Source organism: Xiphophorus maculatus, chromosome 5 (assembly GCF_002775205.1).
Source record: "Xiphophorus maculatus strain JP 163 A chromosome 5, X_maculatus-5.0-male, whole genome shotgun sequence".
NCBI classification, from domain to species: Eukaryota; Metazoa; Chordata; class Actinopteri; order Cyprinodontiformes; family Poeciliidae; genus Xiphophorus; species Xiphophorus maculatus.
In genome coordinates this window covers 8,491,747-8,504,082 of record NC_036447.1, presented here as the reverse complement: position 1 = coordinate 8,504,082, position 12,336 = coordinate 8,491,747, and the positions used below count along the sequence as shown (strand labels likewise).

Below are 12,336 nucleotides of genomic sequence, written 5' to 3'. Positions count from 1 at the left end.
CATACTGACATTAATATTTAACAGACAGATTGGAGCTGCCATTTCTGCTCCCTGCAAACTGAGCATGTCTGATTGTTCACAGATTGAATTTATAATAACCAGCGCCTGGCAGCAAATTAAACAAACCGTATGACTCTTCTTAATATCAACCAAAGCAGTACTCGTAGTTTTTCTATTCATTTAGTCATTTTTTTCCTACTGTGTTAACACGACTGTTTGGCTCCGGAGTGAAATACGAAGTAGTCAGAGTTATGTAATTGTCCAATTTAAGGGATCACAAAATAAGACATGCAGAAATCCATAATCAGCTGACCAACACATGTCTGCAGCCTCTAATTAAAACATTTCTTCTTCTTGAGCTCAACACTGAAAGGACAGAATTCAACTGAAGTTGAATTAAGTCGTAAAAATGTCTTCCAGCAGAAGAAACGCCTGCTTGTGACGATACAGATCACTTAAAAGCTTGATTAACAAGTTGATTTATTTCAGTTTCTGAGTGTTTTTTTTTTTTTTTAACACCAGGACCGGAGGAAAATTCAGTTACTTGAGCAGACAGATGTTGCTTATCAGTGAACACAAAAAGCTCTGTTATGGCTGTTGGGTTCCCATGTGACTCAGCACGGGCCTCCCTGCGCTCAGACACGTGGCTCGGGTCGGGGCTGCTGCATTTTACAACTGTGCTCTGAAAACCAACATCTTCATGAGCAGGCTGTGTTTAAAGTAAAGTTTGGCTTCTCTGCACCTAGAAATGTGAATATTTACTTATTTTATTTTGTGTTACTCAGTGCAACATGAACATAATCATCTCCTGATGAATTGTAGAAATACAGAAAATGGTGATTTTCCTCTGGAGCATTAAAATAATTTTAAGCATGAACACAATCAAGGACTAAAGGCAGAAGGAAAACTATCAGTCTTGTTTTAGCTGCTGTGATGTGATCGTTGTAGGCAGGGCTCATATCTCCCCCCACAGGGACATTCACAGTGAAGAGGTCACACCAAAACCTCCAGTCACGACATGTGACGCAAAGTGTTGCCTTTGGAGAACGACAATACCCACCCAAACCATTTCTACGTTTAAAAAACACAACAACTACTTTCCTGTATGTTTCAGCACAGACTGAAAGGACACATTACAGGCTGAAGAATCGCACCAAAAGCACAGATGATCTCAAAAAACAGGGAGAAAAAGAACAGATCAACTGGCTAATGTGTGTTTGGCTAATAACAAGTCAGGTGCATTAGTGTTCATTCTGCATATTTAAATGTATTGCTTTTATTTAAATGTGACTGTTGCTTCAATGTTTGTTTGTAGAGTAGGTTTAAAAGATTACTAAACCGTCAGTATTATTAAACTAAACACCAAGAGTTTCAAGAAGTTGACCAGCAGATCATAGAGATGCTCAGCAGAATCCATTATCCAAATTGCAAAAATAGTGCAGTCTATATTTATATAACTATTGATCTCTGTTGTTGTCAAAAGAAGGAGGAATAAGAAGGAGAGTTGCACTACTATTGAAATGTAATGTTATGTTAATGCATTTTTTAAGGATATAAATGTTCAACTTGTATTTCTTTTCATTAGATTATGAAATGACATGCCAGAAGAGCCTTTAGGCTGCAAACAAAACAATAATCTCTTTAAAATATAAAGTCTTTCAACAAGTACAGCAAAAAGCATTTAGAGTACAACCTGCTTCATGTCCATTTTATTCCAGGAATGCATTTAGTGGGTCATAATCACAGGGGAAATCAGCAGATTATCTGAGATACGACAGCCTTTTAGACTCTAGTGTTTCATATCAAATGCTAAGCTGTTATAGTCTGATGTTTATGCAGAAATGGACCAGAGCTAAGAGAGCTTGTTAAGCAGATGATTGTTCAGGAGGAGAAATGGCTGCAAAGTCAGAGGCTCCATGCAATCAGCTGGACTTTGAGATGGAAAACATTTTCCCAGTTTGCATAATAAATTGAGATTAATTTCTGAGTCCAGGTGGGATGAAAGCAACTGACTTTTAATCTGTCAGTGTGATTGGACTGGACTATGGAATTCTGTATATAAGTTGGAAATGTTTGTACAATGCTTGAGGCAACGTTCGTGGTTAAATAAATGAACTATTATACAAATTATCACAGCAATTTCTGACTTTAAATCCTCACAATAGCAAAGGAATATCATCTGTCTATCATATTCTGCTTAATCCAGGAAATAATGTATTTGACCAGCTGGACAAAGTCTGGAAAATAGATCATAATCAACATCATCTCAATTTTTAGCAGTAGCGTCCAAATTACATACAATCTTGAAATCATGCAACTCTAGAAATGATTAACCAGATTAAAATAAAATTAAAATAAAACCAGAAAAAGTGATCATATCCATCACGACTGCACGATATATCACAATTATATCGTCATAGCAATATCAATGTGTGCAATATTCATATCGCAATATTCATATTTGGAGTGCAATAATAGTAATAATAAATAATAATAGTTCCTCAAGTTATATTCTCAGTCCACATTCCTCTGAAAAGAGTGTTAATACCAGAGGGAATGTTAAAAGAATATTTTCTATCTTTGACCAGTGTTTATTAACACTGATGGAAAAATCTAGAGGGAATTTATCATTTTTACAGATTACATAAATTGCTTTAAAGGCCAGTTATTCTGAACAGAGCACCTATGAAATCAGCTGGAAAAGGAGATAAAAAAACGCAAAAAGAAAACAGAGATGAAACCCTTTAAGATTAATCAATTAACCTCCAATAATAACAGAGTTGTTGAGAGGTATAAAATTACAGCACATTTCTTAAACTCGTCACCGAGTGAATGTATTTACTCCCTATTCAAACTACTAAAAGCTGCAGTATGTAATGTTTATAAAAATGTTTTTTACATATTTGTTAAAACAATCACCATGTTGTGACAGTATAATATCTGTAAAAAGATAAATCTCCTCCACTTTCTTCCTCTCTATTACTGGAGAAATGCAATGCTACTGACCAAAACAACCTATCAGAGCCAGGAGGAGGGCCTTAGTGCTGTCAATCAATCCCAAGTACTCGCTTCTAAAAGGGCTAATTGTGGAGAAACAACTTACCGTTACAGGTAAGTTGTTTGCCATGGTAACTACCCTGAGCACTCATAACAGGATCTGCTAGCTGAAGCGTAGCAGAGAGTTAGAGGATTGAAAGGGAGGGATGAGCAGCGCAACAGAGAGGGTGATTGACAGCACTAAAACTCTCCTATGAGCTCCGATGTTTCTAAATATAGTGAGCGCTGGGAGAAGACAAAGGAGTTGGATTTTTCCACTGATTATCTGTCACAACAAAGTGACATATTTCAACAAATATCTAAAAATATATTTTTTATTGAAGTTACATACTGCAGCTTTAAAGCAATGTGAACGCTAACATGTCCTGATCACTCATAAACTTTGATTAGCTCTTTTTGCTGCTGTCCCAGGGTCAGATGGGAGCTGAATCCCCTCTGAGTCCTGAGCAGGCACCACGGTGTCTGTCTACCAGAGCATTCTGTGTAAACGTTAAAAAGAGAAGCATTCTTAAATAATCCATATCAGGAAGCTGACAGCATGCTAGATGGACTTTAAAATACAATTCTATCCATTTATAATTTATATCCACTTTATTCTGTAGTGCTAGCTGGAAGCAACACCAGCTCAAAAGCAAATTATGCAGTTATTATCCAAGCGTGGTAAAGCGGATTGCACTGATTCCATAAAATCTTACCCTGATATGTCCATTAGATCTTAATTCTCCTTGTACTTACATAGATGAGGCCGGAGTAGTATCGGTCTTTCAGGTTGTGAAGCACCGACGCCTCGTTCAGGCATGTGAGTTCAGCCATATCCTCCACCTTGGTGAACTTGGGCGGATTCATTTTCTGGATGTCGTCCTTGTTGACCACCGCCTTTTTCCCGTTTTCGGCGAGCTCCACCACCACCTCATCCCCGCGCTCCTCACGGATGCTCGCCGCCTCGAAGCCGTGGCGCTCCGACGGGATCCACACCAGCCTCTTGGCGGTCCAGTCCGCCTGAGCTGCCGGGTTGTACACGACGGCACGGTCTACGAAGAGGTACCGCTCCGGGTCATCCTGCCCACTCCTCTGTGACATTACTGCTGGAAAACCAGAAGCACGGCAATCTGGGGCAACCTGCAGGGAGGAGAAAATTAAAGTTCTTCAATTTATCGTTCACACTAAAGACAACGCAGCTTTGATTTAGATCAAATCTGCCAACGGTCAGTTTAAGACAGGGATGTCAAACTCCAGTCCTCAAGCGCAGGTGTCCTGCAGCTTTTAGATGTGCACAGGTACAAAACACTGAAATGAAATGGCTTAATTATTTCCTCCTTGTGTAGATCAGTTCTCCAGAGCCTTGCTAATGACCCAATTATTCTATTCAGGTGTGGTGCAGCAGAGGCAAATCTAAAAGTTGCAGGACACCGGCCCTTGAGGACTGAAGTTTGACACCTGTGGTTTAAGAGGTCACATTTAATTGCAGATGATTGGATTCTTGAAGAATAAAGTCCAGGAAAGTCTAGAATTTCATTATATTTCAGGTAGTTTCCCCCTGTGTATTATAAGCCTTTCGGTGGAAAAATATAGTGATAAAATAATTTATATTGCTATTTTCATCCTGTGGTTTGTATTGTAAAGTATTTATTTTTTATTTAGCTTCACCAATTTTGATTATTTTTTCTACAAAATCGCTGAATTTTCGCATTTTCCCATTCAAATGCTCCAAAGCACAGCTGGTGAGGCAGCAGCGAGCTGATTGCGCAACTTCTCGCTAACTGCACTGGCTGCCATTCTATGGGAGCATGTTCCTCCTGTCTGTGTTTCGCCAATGAAATGGCGAAAAAACATTTAATTTATGAACTGATTTTCCATAATTTAGCTTATGCATATAATGTACAGTGTTTGTTGTCACCAACTGCCTGTGTAACGTGTTTCCTGTGCTGAGGAGCGATCAGAAACGGCAGAGAACAGATTCGAGGTGAGGCAGGCAGTTCTCTTGCCTCATGGCAGGGGGCGCTCATGATCCCAGACATTGTGACTCCACAACTGCAGAGTAAGAGACAGTAACAACGAGCTAGCCATGGAGCTAGCCATGCAGTATAGTCAAGTGCAGCGATACATTTATAGCGTTCTCCTCTTACTACAGCAATCACTTGTTAATAATAGCTAAATAAACAATAAGCCTAAAACCATACTACTGCAACCGACTGAATGATCTGCTCTTTGTGTTTTATACATATACACACACACACATATGTATATATATGGTACATATATTTTTCATTCACCAGAGCTCTGTAACCACTGCCTATCTTTACATGCCAACAACTTCAGCGAATAAATTGACAAGGATCATAAAATATTAGTCATTTTAATCAGGATGTAGTAAAAAATATATATATTTATTGTATTTCTTTATGTTTGCCTATTTTAAGACTTTGTAGATATTGATAATAATGTCTTCCAATAATATAACCAAGCGAGATTTTCAAATTTCCTGTCAACTTAGCATTTTTTAACACAAAAACATGGATGACTGTCCTAGTGCATTTACCAACGGTCTGAGCAAGTTTCTGGGGGAAACAATGGATCAGGACACATATGGGGGAAAAAATGGATTCACAGAAATATTTACATTTTCAGACTATTTTCTTTCCCGTCCTCAAAGATGTGTATTCATTCATCATCAGTAGATCTTTCCAACAATTCTTAATCAATCTATTAATTTTTTTATCCATCCGTCCAACTGTATACTCAGGTTTATGCAGGTTACATTTTTAAGCACATCCACGTGGAAATATGTGTCAAAAAGTACGGCTGAAACGATTCATCGGATTAAATTATTTGATGACTTGCATATTTTAGTGTACTTCTAATATTGTGTAAAAAAGGCTGACGTCATTAAATTAAAAATCTGTAGAATGTGCCGATGTTTTCATCAGAACAATCGATTAGTAAAATAATCTTTTATTTGAGCCACTTCTGAGAATGTTCTTTTTATATAAAAGTTGAAGAGGTTATTTCGTCCACAGAGCATAAAAAATTATCCTGTTATTATTTATATTTCTCAAAGAGAAAACAAAACGTACAGGCGAGAGCTTTACAAAATATGTAAAATGCCACAAAAATCTCTGATTGTTGCATCTATGAAAGAATAATTAATAAGCAATGACGAGTATAACTGGATAAAACCATGGCTGGCTACTTATATAACCCACAGTGGACACAAGTACAGCACTGACTGCAGCAATAAACTTCTATAAAGTGTGCTTCATAACTTGGCAGGTCATATGAGGCCTTAAGCAGAACTTAATAAGGTTCTGTTCAGAATATCAGCACCAATAACAGCATTTTAATCCAGATGTGATTGAATCTGGGAGAAGAGCCGAAGCTTAAAGCAAGCAGAAATAATTGATTATTATTTGCTGAGATGCGTTTATGGGCAAACTGAAGTCATGGAGTCGCAACGTAACCATGGTAACATTACAATCAAACTATGAAGATTACTTTTTACACTATTACAAAGTAAGAAAACTTTACAATTCCTTTCAATGTTAATATATAAAATCGTTAAATCAAACTTAAAATTCATTCCTGATTAACAAACATTTAACATGTGTAGTGAGTGTTTAAATTTGAGTGTTTATAAAAGGGCTTAGTTTGCATTTGTAATATAATTCTCAGCTATATCAAAAAGCATGGTCAGATATATTTTTTAACATGCACCCTGATCCCATGTTGAAATGAGGCAGGGGTTAGATATTTATCTGGGTCAGGTCACACGATGGTGGATCAGTTTGGCTTTTGATTATTGTCTGCCAGCATCTCCCCACCCCCAGTCAATGTCATCTCACGTTTCTACGTAACTGTGCAAATATACTGTTAATTTTTGCACCAAAGTAAAACTGTTTAGCATCTAGAAAAGGTTGGCTATGAATGAAAACATCTCTCCCCGGCCTGATCTTCTCCCTGGACAGGCCAAACAGCTGCAGCGGCTAAATTAGCTCGCTAACGTTAGCTCAAAGTTGCCTCAGATCCCAAAAGATGCCTGCGAGAACTCAGTTTATTTCCAGTCAAATTCAACTGCTGGATCCAGTTGGAGGGGGGTTATCACCATAATTAATAATATTGCCAGATATGAAAATAAAGTAGAAAATGCCGAGGAAAAAACAGGAGTTAAGGATGAATTGTTCAGCCTTCTCTTGCAAATCCCATCATGGGTGTGGGTGGCTCAAAGACGTCTGGCTCGGGATAAAAGCAGGACAATGACCACGTCGCGACCACACCGGCTCTTAAACAATAAATTTCTTCTTTAAGCAAAAATATATATATTTTTTTTAAAGCTAGAAACAAGCCGTTGGCTTTGCGTTGCCAGCTAACATTAGCAAAGCTGAAGGTCCTCCATCATTAAAAAGTCATGGCACAATAATCCGCTAGCTAACGTTAACGGAGGCTGTTGCTAGCCGCTACATCCCAGAAAAAAAAAGGAAAAAAAAACAACGTCTGGCCCGGGCTTCTCTCCGCAACTTACCGCACACGGGAGATGGATGGACCTCTGCCCTGGTGTTTCTGCTCGGTTTCCAGTGAATTAACGTTACAGTCCTTCAGCGCGTACTAAAGCGTCCCCTTCCTTCCTTCGGCCGCTCTCTCATCAGTGGTACACCCCCCACCACCATCCAGCACCTTCTCAACCGAACTCTACCCGGACAGGGAGGATGGATGCGCCGCACCGCCGAGCGAAACGCCCACAACGCCAATCCATATCCTGATTGGCTGTCAAAGTCCGTTGCTGTGTCATGATTGGTTAAAGAAGAAATAGTGGAATTCTATGCTAAAAGTTTGATAGTTGCCGCACGCGAAAACAGAGGTGGGTAGTTCTGAGTAAAATGTCTGGATACTCTGCCGCTCAGTAATTTTAGTGAATAAATAACAAACTTATTTTAACCAAAAAAGCACCAGACACACAACTTATTTTGAAACGTCTTTTTTGCTAAGTCCGCTGTGTCATTTAGAGACAGTAAAGGCTGCAGATGATGTCAGGCCCAGAGTCTTATTTCTCAAAATTCAAAACCAGCATTGATGTTTATTTAGGATTTTTGTCCTGGGCACACAATTGAAGTCCATGTTTCAAACATCTAGGCGGCACTTTGACAGGAAACGTTTTATAACCACATGAAATGCACCAGTATCACTGGCAGCAACAGAGACAAGATACTGCCACCACCATGTTTGACAGTACAGTCCTCTTCTCTTGGGATGCAAAACTAACACTTTTATCAGTGTTTGTCCAAACTGCTTGTTTGTAAGATCTTAATTCTCCCTATACTTTGTATGTTTCTGAATGTGGGCTGAATTACTGAGATGTTAAAATGAAAGCAGAAAAAACACGACTAATAGAAGAAAAAATGCTTTTCTCTGCTTTCTTTTAAGAAGTTCTAAATTGACGAATTTACAATTTCTCATCCTTAAAAATTACAAAAAGTATCCAACGTGGAACTACAAAACATGAAACCCTAAACACAACTAAGTGGCACTACATGCAGTTGGCCACAAGGGGGAGCAAGAGAACCATTCATAAAATATTACCAGACTAGTTGTCATGGTGATTCGAAGTTTGCTACTTGTTCTTTACTGTAAACTCAACTGACGAAATGTTCCAGTTAAAAACTTTACTTTTTATTTGTAACCAGGGTAAAATTAATACGGGCATATCGTTTTTACGATGGAAGATGTAAAAAAGTACAACACAAACGTCTTTTTATAACCAAGCTTTTGTAATAAATAGAACATTAAATTACGTTAAATAGAACGTAATTTATTAAACTCGGTTACATACAGCAAGTGTTTCGAAAGAAAATGACTCAAACCCTCTTCTTTATAACTTTAAATAAGTATGTTCAATTGAGCCCAGAGTAATTTGAAAAATAGATGCCTTTCTTTTAATACAGCAAACGTAGAGTAAGTTTGGGATCTACAATGAATAATACCCCTTTCCAACAAAACAATAGAAAAAAATGGACTACTTTATTTACTTTTTTTTTCTTGGCCCACATATACTTTTGCACTTCACAACTTTGGCCACTGTGACAAAAAGTTTGGACACCTCTATCTGTCACATTAAAGGTACAAAAACGTCACATATTTAAAGGGGTGTTTACACTTTGGAATCCATAGGATATCTTTTAGCATTTGCTATTTCCTTTCAGCTGTGCATTACAACCTGGAGACCTTTCTCTGTTGTAAATTTACTTCATTTGCCTCATTGCACTTGTTGCACCACTATCAGAGAAGCACAGCAGCATTGAAAAGTAAAATCTGATGAGTTGTAATGTAAATCTTGAGGCCCATAAACAACCTTCTGCATTATTTATGCTGCCTATATTTCAATAACAGGTGTAGCACTGCACAGTGCAAGTACAGTCACCTCCAACTTGTTCTTGGTGTGCAAAAGTGCCAACCTTCGTTTCAATTGAAACAGTCAACTGTCATGAAACACAACACAGTCGAACTTTAAACAACTGTACATGTGTAAATCTGGTATTACTGGAGGCAGATGTGGATTTTATTTTTCATGTTGTCTTGAGGAGTGACAGAGTGACACCCTTTGGTGTTGTGCAGAAATCTGCCATTTTGCAAACCGCTGTGACAGCTCCCTCTCCCAATTGTTGGCTTCTCCAGTTGCTTTTGTGGCATAATAGACCTGTCAGCAGCAGCCACATCCTCCACTCCTCACTTGTACTTTTGTCAAGGCAGCAATTTATCAAATTCTGTACATTGTTTCCCTTTTTTATTTTATTTTATTTTATTTTTTGTCAGGCATTTTCCAGTGCCAGGTATAATTTACACAGAAATGTTTGACATTGTGGACAAAAATCTTGTGTAATAACAGATCAGATCAAAAAATCAGGTTTGCTAATGGAACAATTTTGCATAACAAGAACATTGTCACACCAGAATATCCAGCAGGTGCATCAATTTCTTAAAACTCTGAGCTGATATTATTCCATAGAGAAACTTCTTAAGCCTCAGAACTTCTGTCTAAACTATCTGTTCCTTTCTGTTAACAAATTCTGGTGCCTTGCTGTCGCTATCAGCCTGCTGTAATTGCTGCAGGGAGAGGTAAACAGGAAACCTCTCTAACTGGTTCTGCAGAGACTCTCTAGCCTTCATACTTTAACAGGTTGAACAAAACTAATGTGATTAAATGAGTAAAATAATTAAATAAAATTATTAAGAGAAATAATACTGGTCTCTGGTTGCTTTTGGACAATCCGCTTGATATCAGTGCATTTTCTGTCATGAAGCTTTGGGTTTTGAAAAAATATTGTTGGAATTTTATGGTTTTTAAATCAGTTTTATCTGTTTTTATTTTTTTAAAACCATCAGGACTTATTCCTCCATCCATCTATTACTATTTAGAATAGAATATAAATATTCTTTATTGTCCCACAGTGGAGAAATTTATGAATATTTGTATTATTTTTAGCTAAAAAAAAATGATAATAAAGAGTAAACAAAATGCCCAATAATTTAACAGAATTATTATACTGCAAAAGTGCAAAATGTTAAAAGTTTGCCTTTTTTAAAAGTAAAGTTATAAAACTGCATAGTGTTTACAAAGGGTAGCATTTTGCTTATTAAATCTTAAATTCACAAAATTGTGGTGCTGTTTTTAGTTTTACTAAATTTCCAAATTAAGTTTGTGAAAATACACTTTATGCAGTTTAAGTATTTCTTTTGCATTTTTCAATGATATTAGGATATATCTTTTGGGGGGTTTACTTGCAACTTTTATTTATTAGTAGCTTGAGAGGAAGAAGTTCAGAGGGGAGAACCTGATGGAAGAAACACAGATTAATTTAAATATCTGATCTCAGATAATTTATAATCCACTGAACCTAATTCTAAACTATCCTCCCTGACTTCAGTGATAAAATTCATCTCATTTAAATTGCTGACTTCGTTAGGACATAAAATCTTTTTGTAAATTATAGAAATCTTTGTTTTAATTACATAACCTGTTCTCTTGCAATGTGTTAACACATTTTAGTCACAAATTCATCAACCCTTAGTTTTGTTTATCGTCAAATACGACTGCTAATACTACTTATATTTAATGTTATAGTTATTTTTTATTGTTTGAAAATATGACAGAGATCTTTAAATGGGATGTTCTGTCCCTTATTTTGTTTGCATATGAATCCTGCATTTAAAAATAAGACTTTTGTTTTTAAATCCTTGATTTACCCATTATGATAGAGATTATTATGATCCGTAGACACTTAAATTAATTTGTGTTTTTTCTGTTTTGATCACTTCTGTGATGTTTATTTGCTCATATCCTGCCATTTTAGTTTGTTTATGCACATTGTTTCTTTCAGTTAGGTTTATCTTTCACATTTCCCTCAGCTCCCCTTCCCCAGTTGCATATAGTCACCTGTAATTAGCTCTTCTGGTCCATTTGTCACTTCCATCTCTAATATTTAAACTTTTCAGATTGCATTAGTCCTTTCTGGTTCCTCTTGAGCATAAAACACACACAAACAAATACCTTACAAGAAAATAAAATCACATAAAAGATCACAAAAGGGGTCAGAGGTATTTTAATTTTCCATTAAAACCTTAATTTGTGTGAGTGAGGATTCTAAGTCGCTGTAACAGAAGCTGTAAAACTCAGAAAGTGAAAATTTGACCAGAAAAATAAATTTTTTAGCAGTGATTCTTTGATCAGATGTTCAGCCTGTAAGGCAGCGTCTTTGGATGAGTTCTGGTTCAGAGCATCTAATGCCTCAAATCAGTCTGTGGAACGGCTCAGAAATCTGCTGGATTCTCACATAACCAAGGAGGAGATGGAAGGTGGCCATTTTCCAGCAGAACTGCATCAGACACAGTAATACATACAAAACAATTGTTAAAAAAAAGAAAAGAAAGACCATAATAAAGGCGTAAAAAAGTCTCTCTTTTGACAAGTGATACTTGTTTCTATCATAAATGTGAAGGACGTTTAAGTTATATATTTAGTTATCATATCTACAGATTCACAAGAAGTGCAAGAAAAGTAACTTTAATTTTGGAACAAATGTGTCATGGTGTTTCAATGTGATACAGAGTAGCTTCTAGCTGCACGGATCTATGCAGATTGTTCTTTCCTGTGCAGATCTAAATTAATCTAGTTGTTTTTTCATGGACATTTCAAGAAAATGGCCAGGTTTAGATTTTTCAATGTGCTTTGGTGACTTTATTTTTCTCTCTACAGACTCAAAACTCCATTTTTCCTCCAACATACGTTTTTGC

The 12,336-nt window shown here is 36.9% G+C and overlaps 1 protein-coding gene across 2 annotated transcripts in view; it reads right to left on the bottom strand.

Annotated features, from left to right (window-relative positions):
- LOC102237249 (myosin-10) overlaps nt 1-7,728 on the bottom strand; it is a 72,246-nt gene extending 64,518 nt beyond the window's left edge. For both annotated transcript variants that reach the window (XM_014476130.2, XM_023333540.1), the window contains exons 1-2: nt 7,574-7,728; nt 3,793-4,176 (exon numbers count right to left, since the gene is read on the bottom strand). In XM_014476130.2, the coding sequence (XP_014331616.1) occupies nt 3,793-4,137 (345 nt within the window). In that variant the 5' untranslated portion in view covers nt 4,138-4,176; nt 7,574-7,728. The remainder of the gene's footprint in view (nt 1-3,792; nt 4,177-7,573) is intronic.
- Nucleotides 7,729-12,336: the final 4,608 nt, after the last annotated feature.